At 50.1% G+C, this 23,704-nt stretch overlaps 1 protein-coding gene across 1 annotated transcript in view; it reads left to right on the plus strand.

Moving 5' to 3' along the window:
- The window catches only part of NUDCD2 (NudC domain containing 2), a 60,445-nt gene extending 41,515 nt beyond the window's left edge, over window positions 1–18,930 (plus strand). Inside the window, exon 4 of the mRNA XM_082256908.1 lies at window positions 18,795–18,930. Coding sequence (XP_082113034.1) covers window positions 18,795–18,878 — 84 coding nt within the window. The 3' untranslated portion in view covers window positions 18,879–18,930. The remainder of the gene's footprint in view (window positions 1–18,794) is intronic.
- The last annotated feature ends 4,774 nt before the right edge of the window (window positions 18,931–23,704 follow it).

Below are 23,704 nucleotides of genomic sequence, written 5' to 3' on the forward strand. Positions count from 1 at the left end.
TCCCCTTGGGTGGGACTTTAAAGGCACCAAAACATATGACAAAAAAGATATATAAAAAGAGAAACCTTTATTCAATACAGAAATGTAAAAACAGTAGGCAAGCTATAAATTACTCCACATAGAACAGTGAAACTTAGACCACTTGACCCCCGGGTTTGACCCGACGCGTTTCGGAGTGTAAACTGGACTCCTTCCTCAGGGGTGCCCTTGGAGGGTGGTCTGTAGGTAGTTAATATATAACAGTTACTTATCACATATTCCAAAGGATATACAATACATTGAAAGTCAATTTATATAATAAACTTACACAGTTCACTGGAGTAGGAGATATGGGTTGCCTGCCTGGTATTTAAAAGCAAATGGCCAGCATGCCAACGTTGTCCACTAGGGGTGCCATCTGGTTATCCTAGAAAGTCTAGGGATCTTAAATGAACTCCTGAATACACGTTAACAGCAATTGCCCGCTGTCTAGTCTCAAGGAGAGGCTAGATGGGAGTAGCTGAAACCTGGTCACAGCAATTCTGCCGAACAAAAAAATTCAAGCAGTTATTCAGAATGTAGGATAAAACAAAAAATAAATAATAATTGGATGCCCCCCAAAAAGGAATAGCTCAAAACCTCTATGGAAAAATGACAGCGACCAATTTATAGGATAAAAAGCAAATTATGTGGAAATAAATGCTGGATTTATGGTGTCAATAGCAAAGAAAAAAACCCCATGTATTAGGAAGGTTTTTTAGCATTGTCACAAATGCAACATAAAAATGTAACTTAATCCAATGCAATTTGATATACTTAATGCCAGTATCCCGAGGCTGTCACCACAGAGTGAGCTGGGCATGATTGTGCTGAATATGCTGGTGGGTGTTGGAGCTTAAAAAGTCCTGTGTGTCCGGCAAGGGAGCAGGCAGCTCTCATGTCGGACCAACAGGGCTTAAAAAGCAGCGCCATCAGCTGAAACGATCATCAGCTGTGTGGCGCCGCTTGCTCAGCTGATTGCCTATTAGGTTCCCTGGAGCCCATCAGCCGAGCACGCCCCCAACCGGAAGTGATCCGGCGGAAGCGCGGACGGCCGGTGCGTTCCACCGGAACGGAATGTACTCTGTCTGTGTGAAACACAGAGTGTACTGAGCATGCGCCGCCGATTTCAATGATAGATCGGGATGGAAAAGGTGCATGTCATTTAAGCGGGCGCCACTAGGTGGCGTCCGCTATAACCATGCCGGGTTACTCCCAAAGCAATTCTAGAGGGACAGAAAGGGTTCTCTCTAGGAAACAACTGCTGAACGTGTAAAGGAGTGTCTGAAGGAAAAAGAGGATCATACGTTCTATGTTTATAATGAAAAACAGAACTTAAATTACACTGAACTTTTCTATTGTCCAGGGTTGCATAAGCCTATATAGATAGGCATGTATGCAAGGTATATGAATGTATAGATGTAATCGGAATGAATTATAGAGACTTATCCTCTAATGTGGCAACGTATAGCATACTGACCGAAATAATGTAATGATAAGGAAATGAATGGATGGGGAAAGGGGGGAGGAAAACAAGGGTGGGATAAAAAATGGAAGGGGGAAAGGTGGAATGGGAAAGGAGGGGACATAAGGGGACAACCCACTTGTTAAGCCAGTTGTGATTTCAGTCTGGCATGTACCAGATTTGTCAGAGCATGTGCGAATGATGATCCCATCAAGGGCCTATTTTTCCATGCCTCCAGAGGCAAACCCCTCAAGAAATGGTCTAAAGGATATTTGATCGTTTAATCCTGGTGGTTCAGTTGCTTTTAATCGATATATCCATCGTAACTCCATTTGGAGGAGGGACTTGTTCCAGTCCCCTGGGGTTAGGATGTATTCTGTCTAGGATCAGGAATTTGATTTTGGGGATTCTATCTGGATGAACCAAGGCAGCATGGCGTCCTAATGGGAGATCAGGGTCACGTGTTGTAATACTTTTTATATGTCTGCATGCGCGTTTTGTGAATTCCAATTTGGTCTTGCCAACATAAAAACAGCCGCACCCACAGAGGAGCAAATATACCACTCCGTGGGTGCGGCAGTTGGCAAAATGTTGTGGTCTGAAGACCTGTCCATTCGGTAATATTGGGTTTTTAGCCGTGTGCATGTATCTGCAGTACTTACATGTCCCACACATCGTTTAATGTGGCTGACGAGCTGGTCGGCTGACCAGACTCCAGGAAGACGGTGTCTAACATCCCTTATGAGGGGAATCGTCTTTTTTGCGGATTCCCTGGACGAGTTTGTTTAAGGAGGCACTGGGGACAGTAGCACTCTGCTGCCCCAGAACCCCTGGGGTAAGTTTTTCCGCGTTAAGCGGGGCCTTTCTTTAAACTGAATCGGGAGTCCCTTTTGTACCTTCAGGGCACAGGTCAAGGGATAACCCTTTAAGGGCCAGAGTGGTCATAGGAAGCACTGGGCGGGCAAGCAACACTCCACCCATGCCTGCCCAGCAGGTCCTTCCGCCTCCACCTGCAGGGACGCCCTCACCCATTGCAGGGGTGGGGGAACGTCTGCACGGTTTCCTAGCCCTTTGGCTGCTCCGGGTTCTGGACAGGTGGGTTCTGGAAATCATTCGATCGGGATACTAGCTCGTATTACTTTCACGGCCAGCGGACCGATTCTTTCCCTCAAATCTTCATTTGACCCCAGATCGGTTACACAATCTTCATCGGGTGGTTCAGGATTTCCTCGCCCACAGGGTGATCATCCCGGTGCCTCTTCGGGACAGGTTTCGGGAGTTTTACTCAAATCTGTTCACTGTGCCCAGTAAGGAGGGCAAGGTACGTCCATTTCTGGACTTGAAAGCTCTGAACCGCTTTGCGTGGGTTCAAAAGTTCCGAATGGAATCCCTCAGTTCGGTGGTGGCCTCCTTAAGTCCAGGAGATTTCCTGGCTTCCACCGCTCTCGAGGATGCGTGTTTACACATCGCTATATTAGCGGGTCTTCAGAGGTTCCTCCGATTCACAATCGCGGAGGGTCACTATCAGTTGGTGGCGTTACCTTTCGGACTCGCTTCAGCTCCAAGGGTGTTTTCCAAAGTGCTGGTTCCTGTTCTGGCCCTGTTGCGGGCGCAGGGGATTTCGGTCTTGGGATATCTGGACGATCTGTTACGATCGAGTGCCAGCCCGAGTCTCTTGCCAGCCCGAGTCTTACGCTATCTGTCAACTACCGTTCAGGCGCTCCGGGAGTTCGGATGGAGCATCAACGTTCAGAAGTTGACTTTGTCCCCTTCTGTTTGTCTCCCTTATCTGGGAATGGTCCTGGACTCTACCCGAGTAAAGGTTTCCTGTTGGAGGACATGCTCCGGACTCTACAGGACGAGGTCAGGTCCCTTCGGGACAAGGATTCCTCATCACTCAGGGCCTGCATGCGGTCCCTGGGGTTGATGGTGTCAGCCTTCGCGGCAATCCCGTTTGCACAGTTCCACACGCGATCTCTTCAAGCGGAGATCTTGGGACAGGCATCCTCATTCCTTGGAAAGGAGGATATCTCTGAGTTGCCAAGTCAGAGAGGATCTTCTCTGGTGGCTCCTGTCCCCGACTCTGACGGAGGGAAACTCCTTCCGCCCGTTGTTGTGGACTGTGATCACCACGGATGCCAGCCTGTCAGGCTGGGGTGGCGTTCTGGGCCTTCTGTCTTCCCAGAGCACTTGGTCGGAGGAGGAATCCTCCCTGCCGATGAACATCTTGGAATTGTGAGCGATCAGATTGTGCTTGCTCTGTTGGTCAGCTCATCTTCGGGGCCGCCAGACGGACGACGCCAGTGAGGTGGCTTACATCAAATCATTACGGGGCACCAGGAGTGCCCGGGCGGCCCAGAATTCTGTCTTGGGCGAGATGCAAGTCCCGGCGATTTCGGCTGTTCACATTCTGGGTGTGGAGCATTGGCAGGCCAATTATCTGAGCCGCCAGACACTGGACCAGGGAGTATGGTCCATACACCCGGAGGTTTTTCAGATGCTGTGTGCGAGCTGGGGATCCCTGGATGTGGATCTGTTCGCCTCTCGGCTAACCAACAAGGTGGGAAGGTTCGTGGCACGAACACGCGTTCCTCTGGCGGTCGCCTCGGATGCGCTGGGGGTGCCTTGGAATCAGTATCGCCTGCTTCCTGCCTTTTCTCCGCTTCGGTTGTTGGCCAGGTTCCTTTGCAGGTTAGTCTCGGAACCGAAGTTGGTGATTCTGGTGGTACCAGACTAGCCGCGCCTGTCTTGATACATGGCCATCGTCCAACTGGTCGTCGAGACTCCGTGGTGGCTCCCGGTTGAGACGATCTGCTGTCTCAGTGGCCAATCTTCCATCCTGCTTTACGGTCGCTGACCTTAGCGGCGTGGCTGTTGAAAGCCAGGTCTTGAGAGGTCGGGGTCTCTCGTCGGCGGTCATTCCTGCTCTGCTCAGGGCTAGGAAGGCCTCGTCCGGTAAGATATCTATCACCATACTTGGAAGGTTTATTTTGCCTGGTGTGAATCCAGGGGCATCCATCCTTCGTTGACGAGGGTGTTTGCCTTCCTCCAATCTGGTGTGGACCAGCGTCTTGCGCTGACCACTATTGAGAGGGCCAGTTGTCTGCACTGGCCATCCTTTTTCAGCGCCCTTTGGCGTCTAATTCATTGATAGGCACCTTTATCAAGGTGTGCGTCATTTGGCTCCTCCTCGGACAGCGCCTTTACCTCCTTGGGACTTAAACTTGGTCCTGTCCGTTTTGCAACGTCCTCCCTTTGAAAACATCAGAAAAAAATTTCTGCCTCTGCTGACGAGAGGTTACCTTTCTGGTGGCTATCACATCTGCTCGCAGAGTGTCGGAGTTGGCGGCCTTGTCTTGCCGCTCCCCTTACCTGGTGGTTCATAGGGATAAGGTGGTCTTGCGACCTAACCAATCCTTCCTTCCTAAGGTGTTTTCTGATTTTCACCTTCACGAGGATATTGTCTTACCTTCGCTATGTGCGAACCCTAAGCATCCTAAGGAGTGTGCCTTGCATTCCTTGGATGTAGTCCGGGCGATCAGGGTCTCCCTGTCGTCCACGGCTTCCTTCAGAAGGTCGGATTCTTTTTTTGTCCTTCCTGAGGGACCTCGGAAGGGTATGGCTGCGTCTGCAGCAACCATTTGTTAGATGGATCAGACAGACGATTGTACAGGCCTATTCGTTTAGGGAACGGGTACCGCCCTTCCTTGTCAAGGCGCACTCTACCAGAGCGGTGAGTGCGTCCTGAGCTTTCCAGCAACAGGCTTTTGTGGCCCAGGTGTGCAAGGTTGCGACTTGGTCGTCGGTGCACACCCTTTTCAAAATTTACAAACTTGAGGTTCCGGCATCTGCAGATGCTTCCTTCGGCCGCAAGGTTCTGTGTGCGGCAGTGCCTTAAGGGGGCCCTCGTTTTGCAGGTCCCTGGCTATTGGGGTTGTTTCCCCCTTGGTTATTTGCTTTCCTGGGTTGTCCAGTTGAGCTTTTCTGTTATCCAGAGGGTTTACCTTTCTGTTCAGATAAGGTTCCCTTCTCTGACCTGGGTGCTGCATTGCCTTTGTGATGGTTGCGCTTCCCACCCCTCATGTCTACACTGCTTTGGGACATCCCATTGGTGAAGACTGCATGAGTGGGCGGCGACTGTCAGAGGACGTAAGAGAAAATTGAATTTTTGTAAAATCTTACCGTAAAATTCCTTTTCTCTGAGTCCTCTGACAGTCGCCGCCCCCGCCCCTCTTTTGGGGTTCATGGACTATCTACTGCTTGCTACCAAACTGAATTGGGAATGAGGCTTGCCGGGGGTATTGGACCAGTAGGACAGCCCCCTGTAGGTGTGTCTATGTAAATTGCTTTGTTTTTAACAAGTCTTATGCCTAGCTTGCTCCTGTGGATAAGAGGTCAATACCCATTGTGAAGACTGTATGAGTGGGCGGGGACTGTCAGAGGACTCAGAGAAAGGAATTTTACGGTAAGATTTTACAAAAATTACGTTTTTTCCATTTGAATGACGCATACATGTGGGCTACTTTTTTTTTTTTTCTTTTGTTTTCAACATTTACTTATAGGATTGTGGGCACATATTTCCTTGTTGGATATCTTTCATATCAGGCATGCTGAATGGCTGATGTACATACTATTTGAACTTTTGTGAATGGCTATGTAAGCTCCTCTATTTCTTTCTTGCCTCTGATTCCACCAACATACTGACTCCATTAGCATCCCCTGTATGTTTTTTATTATGTGTTTTTCTCTATCGTTCATTGACAGACGCAGTCCTCTGATCTTCATATCAGTAGGGTTATGCTGCCCCCTACAGGAGTATGACACTAGGCAGAAAAAAGTTCTGGCTACGCCTATGGGCAGCCTAGTCAGGAGTAAGGACCTAGTTCCTTGCTGGGATCTCTGGTCCTGGCAAAGGTTTTTTTTTTTTTTCTCTTACATCCTCTGACAGTCGCTGCCCATTCATACAGTCTTCACGATTGGGTATTGGCCTTCTTCGCAGGAGCAAGCTAGGCAGTAATTTTGTTAATACAACAAACATTAACATATAGACACACCCACAGGGGGCTGTCCCTCTGGCCTATATCCTCCAGCCAGTACCACTCTAATCCAGTTCTTTGCTGCCTAGCGTCAGGAGTAGGCTATGTTTTCCCTGCTGGGACCTAGTGTCTCAGTTTTTTTCTTGTTTTATTTCTGAAAAGTGTTTTTTCTTTCAAGAATAGCTTTTTATTTTTTCTCACCTACGCTAGTTAGTCAGAATTTGGAGGACTATAAGCGTCAGCAGAACTAGGCCTCGTACTGGTTAATATAGAACCTTATGGAGTCCCAGTCTGCCATTGAGCGTCGCAGGCTTTTGGTACGCCCAGGCCTCGTAACGACAGTGCCCCTAGAATCGGGGACAAGTCTGCAAGTTTTTCTATCCTCGCTGGGATGTCTGAACGCCCGGGGTTGCTAGCATCCTTCCTGGCTGACGGCACCCCCATCCAGGTGGGGAAGTCTCCAGTGTCTGAGCGGTGCCCACGTTTGCGGTATGGTGAGTACTACTACCCCTCTGTCCCTGAGAACAGGTTTTTGAGGGGGTATTGAGTGGGCCCTGCTGTAATATCCCCCTCATGGCCATGGGATGGCCGCCTGTGTCTTACCTTACCTGTCCCTGCGGGGGCGCTCCAGCGGTGCAGACCGCCATACGGGGGATGTGGGGGCTTCCTTCTCCCTGGGGGTGCTCTGTGCAGATCCCGGTGGGGGCCAGTGCGGGCGTTTTCTGCGGCGTTTGGCGCTTTTTTGCCCGGCCACCATGTTTGTAAGGGCTGGCTTGGCCTCAGAGTGAGGACAGCGGCCATTTTCCACTCCCCCTATCTGGTTGTTCATAGGGATAACGTGGTCCTGTGACCAATACAGTCTCTTCCTAAGGTGGTTTCAGCCTTTCCACCTCAATGAGGATATTGTGTTGCCTTCGCTTTGTGCGAAGCCTAAGCATCTGAAGGAATTTGCCTTTCATTCCTTGGACATGGTCCGGGCGATCAAGGTTTACCTTTCCGCCATGGACTCTTTCCGGAAGTCGGATTGTCTGTTTGTCCTTCCTGAAGGACCTAGGAAGGGCACAGCGGCGTCTGCGGCAACCATTTCCAAATGGATCAGACAGACGATTGTGCAGGCCTATTCGATTAAGGGTCGGGTTCCTCCCTTCCCTGTTAAGGCGCACTCCGCTAGAGAGGTTAGTGCGTCTTGGGTTTTTCGCCACCAGGCGTCGGTGGCTCAGGCGTGCAAAGCGGCCACCTGGTCGTCTGTACACACCTTTTCTACGTTTTACAAACTTGATGTGTTGGCATCCTCGGATGCTTCTTTTGACCGCAAGGTTTTGAGCGCAGCAGTGGTTTAGAGACATGCTATTTTTTTTTAAATGTCTTAGTCATGGGGTTTATTTCATTTTTTTTCCTGGGTTAGCTCCTGTTGAGCTTTACTTACCCCACTGGTTCAGTTCATTTTTTTTCTCTGACCTGGGTGCTGCGTTGCCTATTTTAAGGTTGCGTCTTCCCACCCCTCACATCTACACTGCTTTGGGACCTCCCAATCGTGAAGACTGTATTAATGGGCGGCGACTGTCACAATGGTGCAATTTTAAAGCGCAATTTTGTGGTGCCTAAGCGGTTTCAGTCCCGTTATCCCTTTGCGTCTCCGGTCGATTCGCGCTGGACTGTGGCCCCCTAAGGTGGACCACACTGTGTCCAGGTTAAATAAAGCCACTCTGATGCCCGCTGAAGATTCTCCGGTGTTTAAAGACCCGGCGGATAGGCGGGTGAAGTCTCTTACCCGCCACTCCTATCTGGTGGCAGGTTCCTTGATGAAACCCGTGTTCGCCTCAGTAATGGTCTCTCAGACTGTGGTGGAGTGGACTGAGGTGCTAAGATGCACCCTTGTGGCTGATTCCGCCCCTCCTGCTACTCTGGAGATGGTGGACCAAATTATTTAGGCTGTTTTATACCTGTGTGACGCGGTCTTGGATGAGGCCCCTTTAGTCTCACGCTTATCTGCAGTCGCAGTGACGATTGGTCGCATCGTGTGGTTGAAAAGCTGGTCGGCCGACCAGTCTTCCAAGAAGACGATGTCTGACATCCCTTATGCAGGGAATCGCCTTTTTGGGGACTCCCTGGACGAATTGGGGAAGGGGGTCACTGGGGGTAAAAGCACACTGCTGCCCCAGGTGTCCAGGGGCAAGTCTTTCCGCGGTAAGCGGGCCCCTTCCTTTAAACCTAACCAGGGGTCCTTTTGTGCCTTCAAGGCACAAGACAAGGGCAAATCCTTCAAGGCCTCTGGTTGCCAGAAGAAGCCTTGGGCGGGCAAGTCAAAAGCCGCCCACACTGGCACGGCGGCCCAGTCCGCCTCGACCTGAAGGGGCGCCCTCACCCGTTTCAGGGGTGGGGGGATGTCTGCGCTGTTTTCCCGAACCTTGGCTGGCCAAGATTCAGGACAGATGGGTTCAGGAACTCATTCGGTCAGGGTACAAGATCGATATTCGATCACGCCCAGCAGACAGAGTCTTTCCCTCAAATCTTCATTTGACCCCAGATCGTTTCCAAGATCTCCAACGGGCGGTTCGGGATCTGCTCGCCCAGGGGGTGATCGTCCCCGTGCCTCATCGGGACAAGTTTCTGGGTTTTTACTCGAATATGTTCATGGTGCCAAGAAAGGAGGGCAAGGTGCGTCCTATTCTGGACCTAAAGTTTCTGAACCGCTTTGTGCAGGTTCAAAAGTTCCGCATGGAATCCCTCAGATCGGTGGTGGCCTCCCTGAGTCTCGGAGATTTCCTGGTTTCCATCGACCTCAAGGATGCGTATATATATACATCCCCATCTACGTAGGTCATCAGAGGTACCTCAGGTTGCCTTTCGGTCTCGCTTCAGCTCCAAGGGTGTTTACCAAAGTGTTGGCTCCTGTCCTGGCCCTGTTGCGGGCGCAGGGGATTGCAATCCTTGGGTATCTGGACGATCTCCTGTTAAGGTCGAGTTCCAGTGCCGCTCTGTTGCATGACCTGTCAACCACGGTTCAGATGCTCCAGGAGTTTGGGTGGACCATCAATTTTCAGAAGTCGACATTGTCTCCTTCTGTTCGCCTCCCTTACCTGGGGATGGTTCTGGACTCCGCCCGGCCAAAAGACTTCCTGCCGGAGGACAAACTCCAGACTCTGCAGAACTAGGTCATGTCCCTCAGGGACAAGGAGTCCTCATCGCTCAGGACCTGCATGCGGTCCCTGGGATTGATGGTGTCAGCCTTCGGGGCGATACCATTTGCACAGTTCCACACACGATCTCTGCAAGTGGAGATTCTGGCCAGGTGGGACAGACGTCCTCATTCCTTAAAAAGGAGGATCTCTTTGAGCCACCAAGTCAGAACGGATCTTCTGTGGTGGCTCCAGTCTCCGGCTATGACGGAAGGGAAATCCTTCCGGCCGTTGTTATGGAGACTATGTTTGCTCCGTTGGTCGGATCATCTTCGGAGCCGCCCTGTGCGTGTGCAGACGGACAACGCAACTGTGGTGGCTTACATAAATCACCAAGGGGGCACCAGGAGTGTCCAGGCTGCCAAGGAAGTGGCCGAGATTCTGTCCTGGGCCGAGGCGCAGGTCTCGGCGATTTCGGCAGTTCACATTCCAGGTGTGGAGAACTGGCAGGCCGACTATCTGAGCCATCAGACCCTACACCCGGAGGTGTTTCAGATGCTGTGTGCGCGATGGGGAAGGTGGGGAGGTTCGTGGCAAGAACACGCGACCCTCTGGCAGACGCCTCGGACGCGTTGGTAGTGCCTTGGAATTGGTATCGCCTGATTTATGCCTCCCCCCCCCCCCCCCGATTCAGTTTTTGTCCATCATGCACTTTTTTGGACATCATGCAACTGGTCATCGAGCCTCCCTGGCGGCTCCCGTTACGAGACGATCTGCTGTCTCAGGGCCGATCTTCCAACCTGCTTTACAGTCGCTGGCTTTAACGGCGTGGCTGTTGAAAGCCAGGTCTTGAGAGATCGGGGTCTCTCGTCGGCGGTCATTCCTACCCTACTCAAGGCTAGGAAGGCCTCATCCGGTAAGATTTATTATCGTACCTGGAAGGCTTATTTTGCCTGGTGTGAATTGCAGGGTTTCCATCCTCGCTCCTTTTCGGTGGCGAGGGTGTTAGCCATCCTGCAATCTGGTGTGGACCAGCATCTTGCGCTGACCACTATTAAGGGTCAGTTATCTGCACTGCCCATTATTTTCCAGCGCCCATAGGCGTCAGATTCCTTGATCGGCACCTTTATTCAAGGGGTGCGTCATCTGGCTCCCCCTAGGAGGGCACCCTTGCCTCCTTGGGACTTGAATTTGGTTCTGTCTGTTTTTGCAACGTCATCCATTTGAGAACATCCGGGAGATTCCTCTGCCTGCGCTGTTACGGAAGGTCGCCTTTCTGGTGGCGATCACATCTGCTTGCAGAGTGTCGGAGTTAGCGGCCCTGTCTTGCCGCTCCCCCTACCTGGTTGTTCATAGGGATAAGGTGGTCTTGCGACCTCCTCAATCTTTCCTTCCAAAGGTGGTGTCCGATTTTCATCTCAACGAGGACATTGTCTTGCCTTCGCTGGGTGCGAATCCTAAGCATCCTAAAGAGTTTGCCTTGCATTCCTTGGATGTAGTCCGTGCGATCAGGGTGTACCTGTCGTCTACTGAATCCTTCAGAAAGTCGGATTCTCTTTTTGTCCTTCCTGAGGGACCTGGGAAGGGTATGGCTGCGTCTGCGGCAACAATTTCTAAATGGATCAGACTGACGATTGTACAGGCTTATTCGCTTAGGGAACGGGTTCCACCCTTCCCTGTCACGGTGCACTCTACCAGAGCGGTGAGTGCGTCTTGGGCCTTCCGCCATCAGGCGTCGGTGTCCCAGGTGTGCAAAGCGGCGACCTGGTCGTCCGTGCACACCTTTACAACATTTTACAAACTTGATGTTTTGGCATCGGCAGATGACTCCTTTGGCTGTATGAGTGACTGCGACTGTCAGAGGACTCAGAGAAAATAATTTTACGGTAAGTTCTTACAAAAATTCTAGTCCTCTGACAGTCGCCGCCCCTGCCCCTCTCTTTGGGGTTGACTGTTTTTCATGGACTGCTTGCTACATAACTGAATTAGAGTGGTACTGGCTGGAGGATATAGGCCAGATGGACGGCCCCCTGTGGGTGTGTCTATATGTTAATGTTTGTTGTATTAACAAAATTACTGCCTAGCTTGCTCCTGCGGAGAAGGCCAATACCCAATCGTGAAGACTGTATGAATGGGCGGCGACTGTCAGAGGACTCTTGAGAAAATAATTTTACGGTAAGACTTTACAAAAATTCAATTTTTTCTAGATAGTTTTTTTTTTCTAGTTAACTTTTTTTCTCCAGATTTTTTTTCCTGTGAGATCTACAAGCAACTATGCTGGATCTGGGCGATGGGCTGGATATATAGATCCAGTGGTCACCCCAGCTGGCCAATGAGCGCGCGCAGACATTGGCTCTGCACTGGGTCGGCCACAACCTAGTCCCACTGGACGGGGACTGTCCCCGCGAGTTATACGTCTCGCCAGGTCTAGGCCTGAGTCGCAGCGTTCCTATTTGGCCGACACCCCCCCCCCCCCACTTTGGCGGAGAGGGTTTCTGTCAGGAGATGGCGCCCGCCTGTTCCTGGTATGGTGAATATATGTCCCCCCTTCTTCCCCTGGCGAGTTTTGGGGTGGACACGGCCCCTCCCTAGGACGGTCGGACCCTCACAACCCTGGGTTCCCCTTTGTTCTGTTACTCCTCCCCCTCACTTCTGTGGCTGTTGGGAGGTTTGTAAGTACTCCCGGGGGCTGGGTCTGAGCTTCAGGCTGGTGGGGGGGGGTGCGCCACCGGCGCCGAATGATCGTGCAGGGGGGTTTCTACCTGTCACTCCGGGGCCCACCTTCCAATCAATCCCATTCAGGAGGCCGGGGGGGTCCCCACGAGGGTCCTCAGTAGCTCCACAGGCGGCTTGGGGCTGACATTTTCTTGTAGCCCATGTGCTCTGCATGAATTGGTGGCCATCTTGGTACACCCGGCACTATTTTGCGGTGGTTTTCTGATGGGAATCACTGAATGGGAGTTCCTGGAGGCGTTTTTCTGGGTTGAATCCCCCCTATACCCTGGTGCTGATCGCCAGATCTTTCTTTCTGGATCGAGATTGCTGCTGACATGTGCTGTGCAGACATTCTGGGCCTCCTGGTGCATCTTTGGTGTAGGGTGGTGAGTCTGGGGGTCTCTCTCTCTCTTGGGGGTCTCAAGTGTGCTCTGCCTGACCTCTTGGGGGTGCTGTAGCGCGGTTGGACGTTTTAAAAAAATATATATTTTTTTTTTTTTTGCTGATTGATTTCCCTTGTGCAACATGGACCCTGCAGAACATGTGTCCCCACCTGACCCCCCTCAAGGAGGCCACAGGGCCCTCCGGATCCCAGCTGTCAATAGATGCACTTTCGGCGGTCCTGGAATCATTTGTGATGGTGGAGGTGGCCTTTAAAGGGCAAGGTGCTAAAAAACGCCCTCTGCCTACCCCTGCCTCATCTGATATCTCAGATTCTCAGTCTGACAGTGAGCATGACATTTCTACCTCCACAACCGTGCAAGAAAAGGCGCTGGTGGATGCCCTGGTTGTATCTGTGTGTGAGACCCTAAATATGGAGGACGCAGCTACGACTGCGACTGAGGCGCAGGTTACGTTTGGCACTCACAAGCAATCCAGAGCGGCAAAGGTTTTTCCCTTTCCCGCGTTTTTTGACAATATGCTCAAAAAATAATGGGACCGCCCAAAGCATTCCCCTGGGGTGCCGAAGCGGATTGCTAGACGATATCCCTTTGAGGAGTCCCTTATAAAGAAGTGGACTGCACCACCTATGGTGGACCCTCTGGAGGATTCCCCATCCTTTTAGAAAGACAGAGTCTGTGGCCCGCAGTATGTACTCCCTGGCGGGGTCTGCACTCAGACCGGTGTTTACAGTGGCCCTAGTCTCGCAAACATTGACTTAATGGCTAAGTTACTACGCCGTGACCTGGAGGGGAAACGTCTTCCTCCTGCCTTTTGAGGAGCTGTTGGACCAGCTGGTGCAGGGGCTGCAATTTGTTTGTGATGCAGCGCTGGATACTTCTCCCATATTGGACCGACTGTTGGTTTTAGCAGTGGTCCTCCGGCGTATACTTTGGCTTAAATGCTGGTCTGCGGATCAGACCTCAAAGAAGACCTTGACTGATCTACCTTTTCAGGGAGATCGCCTTTTTGGGGCTACCCTGGATGACATTATCAAAGTTCTCACAGGGGTTAAGAGTACTATTCTCCCACAGGCTAACAAGCGTAAGGGACACAAGAAGAAGTTTTTTTTTGTCAGTCGATAAGGCAAAGCCCTTCAAGACTCCCTCGGGTGGTTCCTAGAGACCCTGGTCTGGCAGAGAAAAATCTAGTTTCTCCAGAGGACAAGATCACTTCGGCCTGAAGGTGCGCCCTCACCCGTATCTGGGGTGGGGGGAGGTCTTGCTGGTTCCCAGACCTGTGGCTTTCCCAAATACAAGACAAATGGGTTCAAGAGGTCATATGGTCCGGTCACAAGATCGAGTTTCAGTCCATCCCGCGGTAAGGTTTTTCCCTTTCAATATGTGACTGTCACCAGAACGCTTACAGGCTCTCTTTGGGGCAGTGCAGGATCTGATACAACAGGGAGTAATAGTTCCGATTCCATGTGCGGAACGTTTTCAGAGCTTTTATTCAAACCTGTTTACAGTCCCCAGGAAGGAAGGCAAGTGCGTCCAATCCTGGACCTGAAGGCACTGAGTTGCTTCGTGCAAGTTCAAAAATTCAAGATGGAATCAGTTCACACAGTGGTGGTTTCCCTACAGCAAGGGGATTTCCTGGCCTCCATAGACATCAAAGATGCCTACTTTCACATCCCGATATGTGCAGGGCACCAGTGGTTTTCCCGTAGGAGAGGATCACTATCAGCTTGTGGCTTTACCCTTTGGTCTCGCCTCTGCTCCTCGGGTCTTCACAAAGGTGTTGGCTCCAGTCCTGGCGCTGTTGTGACAGCGGGGGATATCAGTCCTGGGTTACCTGGACGATCTGCTTCTACGTGTGGAGTCTCCCTCAGTGCTGGAAACAAATTTGGCAATCACCATGAGAACTCTGGAAGTGTTCAGGTGGATTCTGAACCTTCAGAAGTCGTCCTTGGTCCCTTCCATGAGACTGGAGTATTCTCTCAGGGAGGGTTTACTGTATCAAGGGCCAATCTTCCATCCTGCTTTACGGTTGCTGGCTTTGACGGCTTGGCTGTTGAAAGCCAGGTGCTGAAGGAAAGGGGATTGTCTGTTTCAGTGAGTCCCACTTTGCTTAAAGCGAGGAAAGCGACTTCTAGGAAGATTTATCATACGTGGAAGTCGTATATTGCGTGGTGGGAGTCTCTTGGGGTTCCCCCTCCTGCTTACTCGGTGGCTCGGATTTTGGCCTTCCTTCAAAGGGGAATTGATCAAAAGTTGGCTTTAAATACTATCAAGGGTCAGGTTTCGGCCTTGGCAATTTTCTGCCAAAGGCCATTAGCCACCGATTCCCTGGTGCGTAACTTCATCCGCTGCGATTTCCGTTACCACTTTGGGACCTTTAATTTGGTGCTGTCAGTTCTTCTTCTTCAGAAACCTCCTTTTAAAAGAATTCAGGAAATTTCCTCGCTTACCTTATCCCAGAAGATGACATTCTTGGTGTCCTAAGCCAAAATATCCTAAGGAATTTGCACTGCATACTCTGGATGTGGTTTGGGCAATCAGGAGACTACTGAGTCTTTTCGGAAGTCTGATTCGCTCTTTGTACTCACGGATGGTTCAAAGAAAGGGCTGCTTGCGTCTGCTGCGACCTTTTCCACATGGATCAGACAGACAGTGGTACAGGCTTATTCAATTAAGGGTCATGTTCCTCCTTTCCCTGTTAAGGCGCATTCTACTCCGGCGCTTTGTGGTTCCGGGGCTTTTCGCCTTCAGGCATCTGTGCTTCAGGTTTGCAAGGCGGCTATCTGGTCGTCTGTTCATACCTTCACAAAATTTTATAAGGTGGATGTGCTGGCATCTGCAGCTGCCTCTTTTGGCTGCAAGGTTTTACAGGCTGCTGTTTAAGGGGGCCTTGTAGCCTTCCTTGAGGTTGTTTAATGTTTTTTTTCAGGTGAGCCTCATCCTTTGTTCTGATGAGTCCTATGTTGCCTTGTTGGCTATGCTTAGCCTTGGGGACTTATTTTCTGCTGTTCCCACCCCTCATTTTTTTATGGCACTGCTTTGGGACATCCCTACTGATATGCATCAGAGGCTGCATCTTCTATTTTCTACTACGTGAAATTAAGATATTATCTAATAGTTATCGGACTTACTAATGTTGCAAACTGGATCCTGAAGAAGCATCCTCGCTTGGGGGAATATTTTTTATGCTGATGTAATTTGTATCTATGATATCGTATATACTTTTTAAATTTTGTATAAATAACATTTAGATAAATCTTTTTTTTTTTATATTTATATTGTAGTAGTCGGTACTGTACTGTTTTTGGCACTTAAATCCCCCCACCTTCTTTTCCCACAGTCTCCCTATCTAGGGATATGTGGGGGACCCCCCTTTCGCTACATGCAACTTTGTAGCGTTAAGTCGACATAAGGTGAAAGGCTGCAGCAAAGACTAATTTGTGCCGTACGTACAGTATATGTTCATAGCCAAATACATAATTCACTTTATTCATTATTATACCAGATATTGTGTGTGTTCCCTGTGCCCTCAAAACCATGCTTTAGCCCAGAATTATTTTGTTTACTTCTATTTTTTGAGTCATTTTGAAGTCCAATGATGGACAGATAAAAAAAGAGATTGCTAAACTCCTTCGATTAAGGTCCCATGTCCTTAGGGTATAGGTAATATGACTGACCAGGTATAAGATGTGAAAGGAAAAGGTGCCCTAATCGCAGGGTTAAAGTGGAACTTCACTCTCCCAATAAATATTGATTATTTTTAATCCTCATGCTACTAGCATTAGTAAATAGGAAAGTATATCATATTTACTTGTTTTAAACTTTTTTTTTTTTTTTTTTAACATTTCTTCAGTTACTTTTTGGTTTCATGCCTAGGCAAATTGTCATACATCCCAGGAGTCTTCAGAAGGGGAGGATAGGTTTTAACAGTTCAGCACACTCTCCTGTATGCATACAGTGCCTTGCGAAAGTATTCGACCACCTTGAACTTTTCGACCTTTTGCCACATTTCAGGCTTCAAGCATAAAGATATAAAACTGTAATTTTTTGTGAAGAATCAACAAGTGGGACACAATCATGAAGTGGAACGAAATTTTTTGGATATTTCAAACTTTAACAAATAAAAAACTGAAAAATTGGGTGTGCAAAATTATTCAGCTCCTTTACTTTCAGTGCAGCAAACTCTCTCCAGAAGTTCAGTGAGGATCTCTGAATGATCCAATGTTGACCTAAATGCCTAATGATGATAAATAGAATCCACCTGTGTGTAATCAACTCTCCATATAATTGCGCCTGCACTGTGATAGTCTCAGAGGTCAGTTTAAAGGGCAGAGAGCATCATGAAGAACCAGAAACACACCAGGCAGGTCCGAGATACTGTTGTGGAGAAGTTTAAAGCCGGATTTGGATACAAAAAGATTTCCCAAGCTTTAAACATCCCAAGGAGCACTATGCAAGCAATAATATTGAAATGGAAGGAGTATCAGACCACTGCAAATCTACGAAGACCTGGCCGTCCCTCTAAACTTTCAGCTCATACAAGGAGAAGACTGATCCGATATGCAGCCAAGAGGCCCATGATCACTCTGGATGGACTGCAGAGATCTACAGTTGAGGTGGGAGACTCTGTCCATAGGGCAACAATCAGTCGTATACTGCACAAATCTGGCCTTTATGGAAGCGTGGCAAAAAGAAAGCCATTTCTTAAAGATATCCATAAAAAGTGTTGTTTGAAGTTTGCCACAAGCCACCTGGGAGACACACCAAACATATGGAAGAAGGTGCTCTGGTCAGATGAAACCAAAATCAAACTTTTTGGCAACAATGCAAAACGTTATGTTTGGCGTAAAAGCAATACAGCTCATCACCCTGAACTATCCCCACTGTCAAACATGGTGGTGGCAGCATCATGGTTTGGGCCTACTTTTCTTCATCGGGGACAGGGAAGATGGTTAAAATTGATGGGAAGATGGATGGAGCCAAATACAGGACCATTCTGGAAGAAAACCTGATGGAGTCTGCAAAAGACCTGAGACTGGGACGGAGATTTGTCTTCCAACAAGACAATGATCCAAAACCTAAAGCTAAATCTACAATGGAATGGTTCATAAATAAACATATCCAGGTGTTAGAATGGCCAAGTCAAAGTCCAGACCTGAATCCAATCGCGAATCTGTGGAAAGATCTGAAAACTGCTGTTCACAAACGCTCTCCATCCAAACTCACTGAGCTCAAGCTGTTTTGCAAGGAGGAATGGGCAAAAATTTCAGTCTCTCGATGTGCAAAACTGATAGATACATACCCCAAGCGACTTACAGCTGTAATCACAGCAAAAGGTGGCGCTAAAAAGTATTAACTTAAGGGGGCTGAATAATTTTGCACGCCCAATTTTTCAGTTTTTTATTTGTTAAAAAAGTTTGAAATATCCAATAAATTTCATTCCACTTCATGATTGTGTCCCACTTGTTGTTGATTCTTCACAAAAAAATTACAGTTTTATATCTTTATGTTTGAAGCCTGAAATGTGGCAAAAGGTCAAAGTTTAAGGGGGCCGAATACTTTCGCAAGGCACTGTACTTGAGCTAGAAGCAGGAGGTAAATGCTATATGAACCATTTGCCCTTACTCAAGATGGCCACAGCCAGAAATGCTTGGGGGTGTTTTCCAAACTGATTTCTCACCAAAATAAAGCAGGGAGACATGAATGGATGGGGGAGTTTGCTTTAAATAATAAAAATGAATTAAATCGTGTTTGTGGTGCTCAGATGCAGTGAAGATCCGCTTTAAATATATCTTAAACATATAGTATGGGGTATTCCTATCAATCTAAAAGATACAAAAATTGTATTTAGTATAAATTACAGCCAGTCCTTATGTCTAGCTACTTGATTTACAGCTCCTGTAAACAGCCCTGCGATTGGTGGTCAGACGGCCCTGGACACAGTGTTAAGAGGCTTGACTATATTTACATGAGTTTTTATTAGCAAGTCTATACATAAAGCAAATATAAATGACTGACATATGCATTTAATCTCTTTCAGAACCCTGGCTTTGACTTCAGTGGAGCAGAAATCTCAGGAAATTACAGTAAAGGTGGACCTGACTTCTCTGGTTTACAAAATTAATCCTGTTCTAATGTTCTCACCACTTAAAGTTTATCTAATTATATTTTTTATATTTAGAAATAACATTTTGTAAATCTTTTTATTCAGTCGCCTACCATACCATACCTTTGTACTTGTCCAAACCATTTCTAGTGAAGTGATTTCTTTATAATATGAACTTTTACCATTTGCTGTTCCTTATACTTGCAAGTGCTCCCTGATGCTAAGAGCAGTGTCTTAACGCTATAAAAGCACTTTTTTGTACAATAAAATATGCTACATAGTCAACATATCAGTACGCTGTCCCTTTAAATTAAATATGCATGAATAAATGTGCATAAATATTGAAAACTGCAACTGATCAGCAATTAATAAAATGCAATCAATACAAAATGAACACATTTCATGAAGTGTAGTTACATAGAGGATAATAAAAGGTGCAATTAACTCATGAATGAATGAATAAATAAATATGAAAATATGAATCAAATTTACATACGAAAACTAAAGTGAGAAAATGGATGCAAAAGTCAAACTTGGTGAAAAAATGTGTAAATGGGGGGAAAAGTCCCCACAAATAGCCAACTCCTAAGTGTGATACACACAGCCAAAGTGCCACAGGAGAAAAAGTGCCAAAGAGTTAATAGGCTCCTTACAAGGCAATCAATCCCACATATAGATCAGTTAGGACTTTGCTGCCCTCACAGCATTACACGCTCTGGCCATGGAAAAACACCTAGAAATGTGCACTTGGCACAAGAGATTAAAACATAGAAGGGGGTGTGTGGCTTGGCGTGCAACGGAAATGCAGCATAGAGGAGCTTCACACTCCCGTGGCCTATACTGCTTCTTCCAGCCACACAAATAAGGTAATGGGCAAACCGAATAAAGCTACATCAGGCCCTCGACCACCCAGATTGTCCTCCACTCCTGGAACCTGCAGCATTCCAGACATATTCTGCTCTCAACCCCGCGGCCGGCTTACAACCAAGATGGCGTTGACACACGAGGGAGAGCGCAGTGAGGACTCGCTGCCTGCCTCAGAGGAGCTGGTAAGAAATTACGAATATGACAATCACCCCTGCAACTATCCGAAATGACCAAAATAGCAGCAGATATTAAAGAAATCCTTTTTCCACGGCGATCACAGAGTTGAAGGCTGAGATCCTGACACTGACTGAGAGGATATCTGACACTGAATGGACAGATGCAAAGAGAGACAGGGCCTGTGTACCATTGGTCAGGTTTCCTCCAGCATCCAATGTGCCTCCCCATTGGATCAGCTGGGGACACTCCCTGAGACCAAATGAATACACGCTGGGCACACTGAGTAGACCTAACTACAAATCCTCCTCCCTGATAAGCAGAGTGCACATATGTTTTGCCTGCTGCTCTTCTGATAAGCAGACAGAGCCAAAACTACACTCTGACTAGTACCTAACTAGGAGGGTGCTACATCCACCCAGGGGCGGACTGAGAATCCTCAGGGCCCCCGGGCAAAATAAATCAAGGGCCCCTTCCAGGCCCCACCCATGTTCCGCCTCCAGCCACACCCTTACCATGGCTCCATCCACACCCCGCCTCCAGCCACACCCACAATAAAACAACACAACATAGCTCTCTGATATCTAGACCAAGTTGGCTCCTCTTACCTTAATTACAGTTGCTGGCTGGCAGGCTGTGGTCTTGCTGGCAGGCTGTGGTCTTGATGGCTACCGCTGGCAGGCTGTGATCTTGCTGGATACCGCTGGAAGGTTGTGGGCCTGTGGCTGGCTCTGGCAGGCTGTGGCTTGTTGGCTGGGCGCTGGCAGGCTGTGGCTTGATGGCTGGCAGGCTGTGGGCCTGTAGCTGGCACTGGCAGGCTTGCTGGCTGGCAGGCTGTGGCTTGCTGGCTGTGGGCCTGTGGCTGGCACTGGCAGGCTGGCTAGCAGGCTATGGCTTGCTGGCTGGCTGACAGGCTGTGGCTTTATGGCAGGCGGTGGCTTGCTGGCTGTGGGCCTGTGGCTGGCACTGGCAGGCTTTCTGGCTGGCTGTGGGCCTATGGCTTGCTGGCTGTGCGCCTGTGGCTGGCACTGGCAGGCTGTGGCTTGCTGGATGGGCGCTGGCAGGCTGTGGCTTGCCGGCTGAGTGCTGGCAGGCTGTGGCTTGCTAGCTGGCAGGCTGTGGGCCTGTGGCTTTCTGGCTGTGGGCTGTAGCTGGCACTGGCAGGCTTGCTGGCTGGCAGGCTGTGGCTGGCTGGCAGGCTTTGGCTTGCTGGCTGTGGGCCTGTGGCTTGCTGGCTGTGGACCTGTAGCTGGCACTGGCAGGCTTGCTGGTTGGCAGGCTGTGGCTTGCTGGCTGGCAGACTTTGGCTTGCTGGCTGTGGGCCTGTGGCTGGCAGGCTAACTGGCTGGCAGGCTGTGGCTTGCTGGCTGTGGGCCTGTGGCTGGCACTGGCAGGCTTGCTGACTGGCTAGCAGGCTGTGGCTTGCTGACTGGCTGGCAGGCTTTGGCTTGCTGGCTGGCAGGCTGTGGGCCTGTAGCTGGCACTGGCTGGCTGGCAGGCTTGGGCTTGCTGGCTGTGGGCCTGAGGCTGGCAGGCTGTGGCTTGCTGGCTGTGGGCCTGTGGCTGGCACTGGCAGGCTTGCTGGCTGGCTGGCTAGCAGGCTGTGGCTTGCTGGCTGGCTGGCAGGCTGTGGCTTTCTGGCTGTGGGCCTGTGGCTGGCACTGGCAGGCTTTCTGGCTGGCTGTGGGCCTATGGCTTGCTGGCTGTGCACCTGTGGCTGGCACTGGCAGGCTGTGGCTTGCTGGATGGGCGCTGGCAGGCTGTGGCTTGCTAGCTGGCAGGCTGTGGACCTGTAGCTGGCACTGGCAGGCTTGCTGGCTGGCAGGCTGTGGCTGGCTGGCTGTGGACCTGTAGCTGGCACTGGCAGGCTTGCTGGCTGGCAGGCTGTGGCTTGCTGGCTGGCAGACTTTGGCTTGCTGGCTGTGGGCCTGTGGCTGGCAGGCTAACTGGCTGGCAGGCTGTGGCTTGCTGGCTGTGGGCCTGTGGCTGGCACTGGCAGGCTTGCTGACTGGCTAGCAGGCTGTGGCTTGCTGACTGGCTGGCAGGCTTTGGCTTGCTGGCTGGCAGGCTGTGGGCCTGTGGCTTGCTGGCTGTGGGCCTGTAGCTGGCACTGGCAGGCTTGCTGGCTGGCAGGCTTGGGCTTGCTGGCTGTGGGCCTGAGGCTGGCAGGCTGTGGCTTGCTGGCTGTGGGCCTGTGGCTGGCACTGGCTGGCTAGCAGGCTGTGGCTTGCTGGCAGGCTGTGGCTTGCTGGCTGTGGGCCTGTGGCTGGCACTGGCAGGCTTTTTGGCTGGCTGTGGGCCTATGGCTTGCTGGCTGTGGGCCTGTTGCTGGCACTGACAGGCTTACTGGCTGGCAGGCTGTGGGCCTGTGGCCAGGGGCGGACTGAGTGGGGAAAGGGGGGACCCGGCCGGCAAAGGGGCCCGTCGCCCAGTACAAAATTAACTCACCCGGCGATACGTAGTGGGAGGAGGGGAGGGGCCCGGTGGCCGGCGCTGTTTCAGTGTGAGGAGGGGAGCTTGGGAGGGGCCCGGCGGCCGTCGCTGCTTCAGTGTGAGGAGGGGAGCTTGGGAGGGGCCCGGCGGCTGTCGCTGCTTCAGTGTGAGGAGGGGAGCTTGGGAGGGGCCCGGCGGCCGTCGCTGCTTCGGTGAGAGGAGGAGTCCAGGCTAGCGCTGGATTTCCACGGTGTCCTGTGTGCGGGGGCGTGTCGGCGTCGCATACTGACGATCCCTGGCGGTTTCTGTTTGATTGGTTCTTGTAACATATGGCCTCTGGGAAATCCAGCTCAAGTCAATGGTCTCTCCTGTGGGGAATAATGTGTACATACATTTACATTATCCCACACAATTTTAATAAAAATATATGAAAAATATATGATTCATATATTTTTATTAAAATTGTGTGGGATAATGCAAATGCGCACAATATTCCTCAGAGGAGAGACCATTGAGTTGAGCTGGATTTCACATAAATGCCATATGTTACAAGAACTACTCACAAATCAAACAGAAACAGGGGATCTGAGGAAGAGGGAACTCCTTTGCAAATTGCAAGGCCAAGGCATCAGCAACTAATCCAGCTCCACTCAATGGTATCTCCTCTGAGGAATAATGTGTACATTTGCATTATCCCACACAATTTTAATAAAAATATATGAATCGTATATTTTTACAAAAATTTTGTTGGATAATGCAAATGTGCTATGTACACTCACAGGAGAGACCATTGAGTGGAGCCGGATTTCAGGCCACAAGAACTACTCACAATAAAACAGAATGAAATCGCCGCCAGGGATCGATGGATGAAGGGCTTGAAGAAGACAATCGCAGGAATCCACTGTAGTAGTTCTGTACTGGATCGTCGTATGTATCACGCCCTATGGAGGCGGGGCACGTCGACGTCACGTCAGTATGTGACGCCGACACGCCCCCGCACACAGGACATCGTCACCAATGGAAATCCAGTGCTAGCTTGGGCCCCTCCTCCTCTCACTAAAGCAGCAACGGCCGCTGGGCCCCTCCCCACCTCCCACAGAAGCAGCGCCGCCGCCGGGCCCCTCCCCAGCTTCCCTCCTCACATTGAATCAGCGCCGGGCCCCTCCCCTTCTCCCACTACTTATCGCCGGCCGGTTGAGTTAATTTTATACTGGGCGGTGGGCCCCCTTTCTGGCCGGGCCCTCCCTTTATCACTTTTCAACCGACAGGACAGCACCGGACAAAAGACGGCCGATCGTTCGCCCGACAATCGGTACGTGTGTACGGGGCTTAACAGTCTCTTCGGGGGCCCCTTGCACTAGGGCACCCCC

Source organism: Pelophylax lessonae (genome assembly GCF_965119305.1).
Source record: "Pelophylax lessonae genome assembly, chromosome: 4".
Classification (NCBI taxonomy): domain Eukaryota; kingdom Metazoa; phylum Chordata; class Amphibia; order Anura; family Ranidae; genus Pelophylax; species Pelophylax lessonae.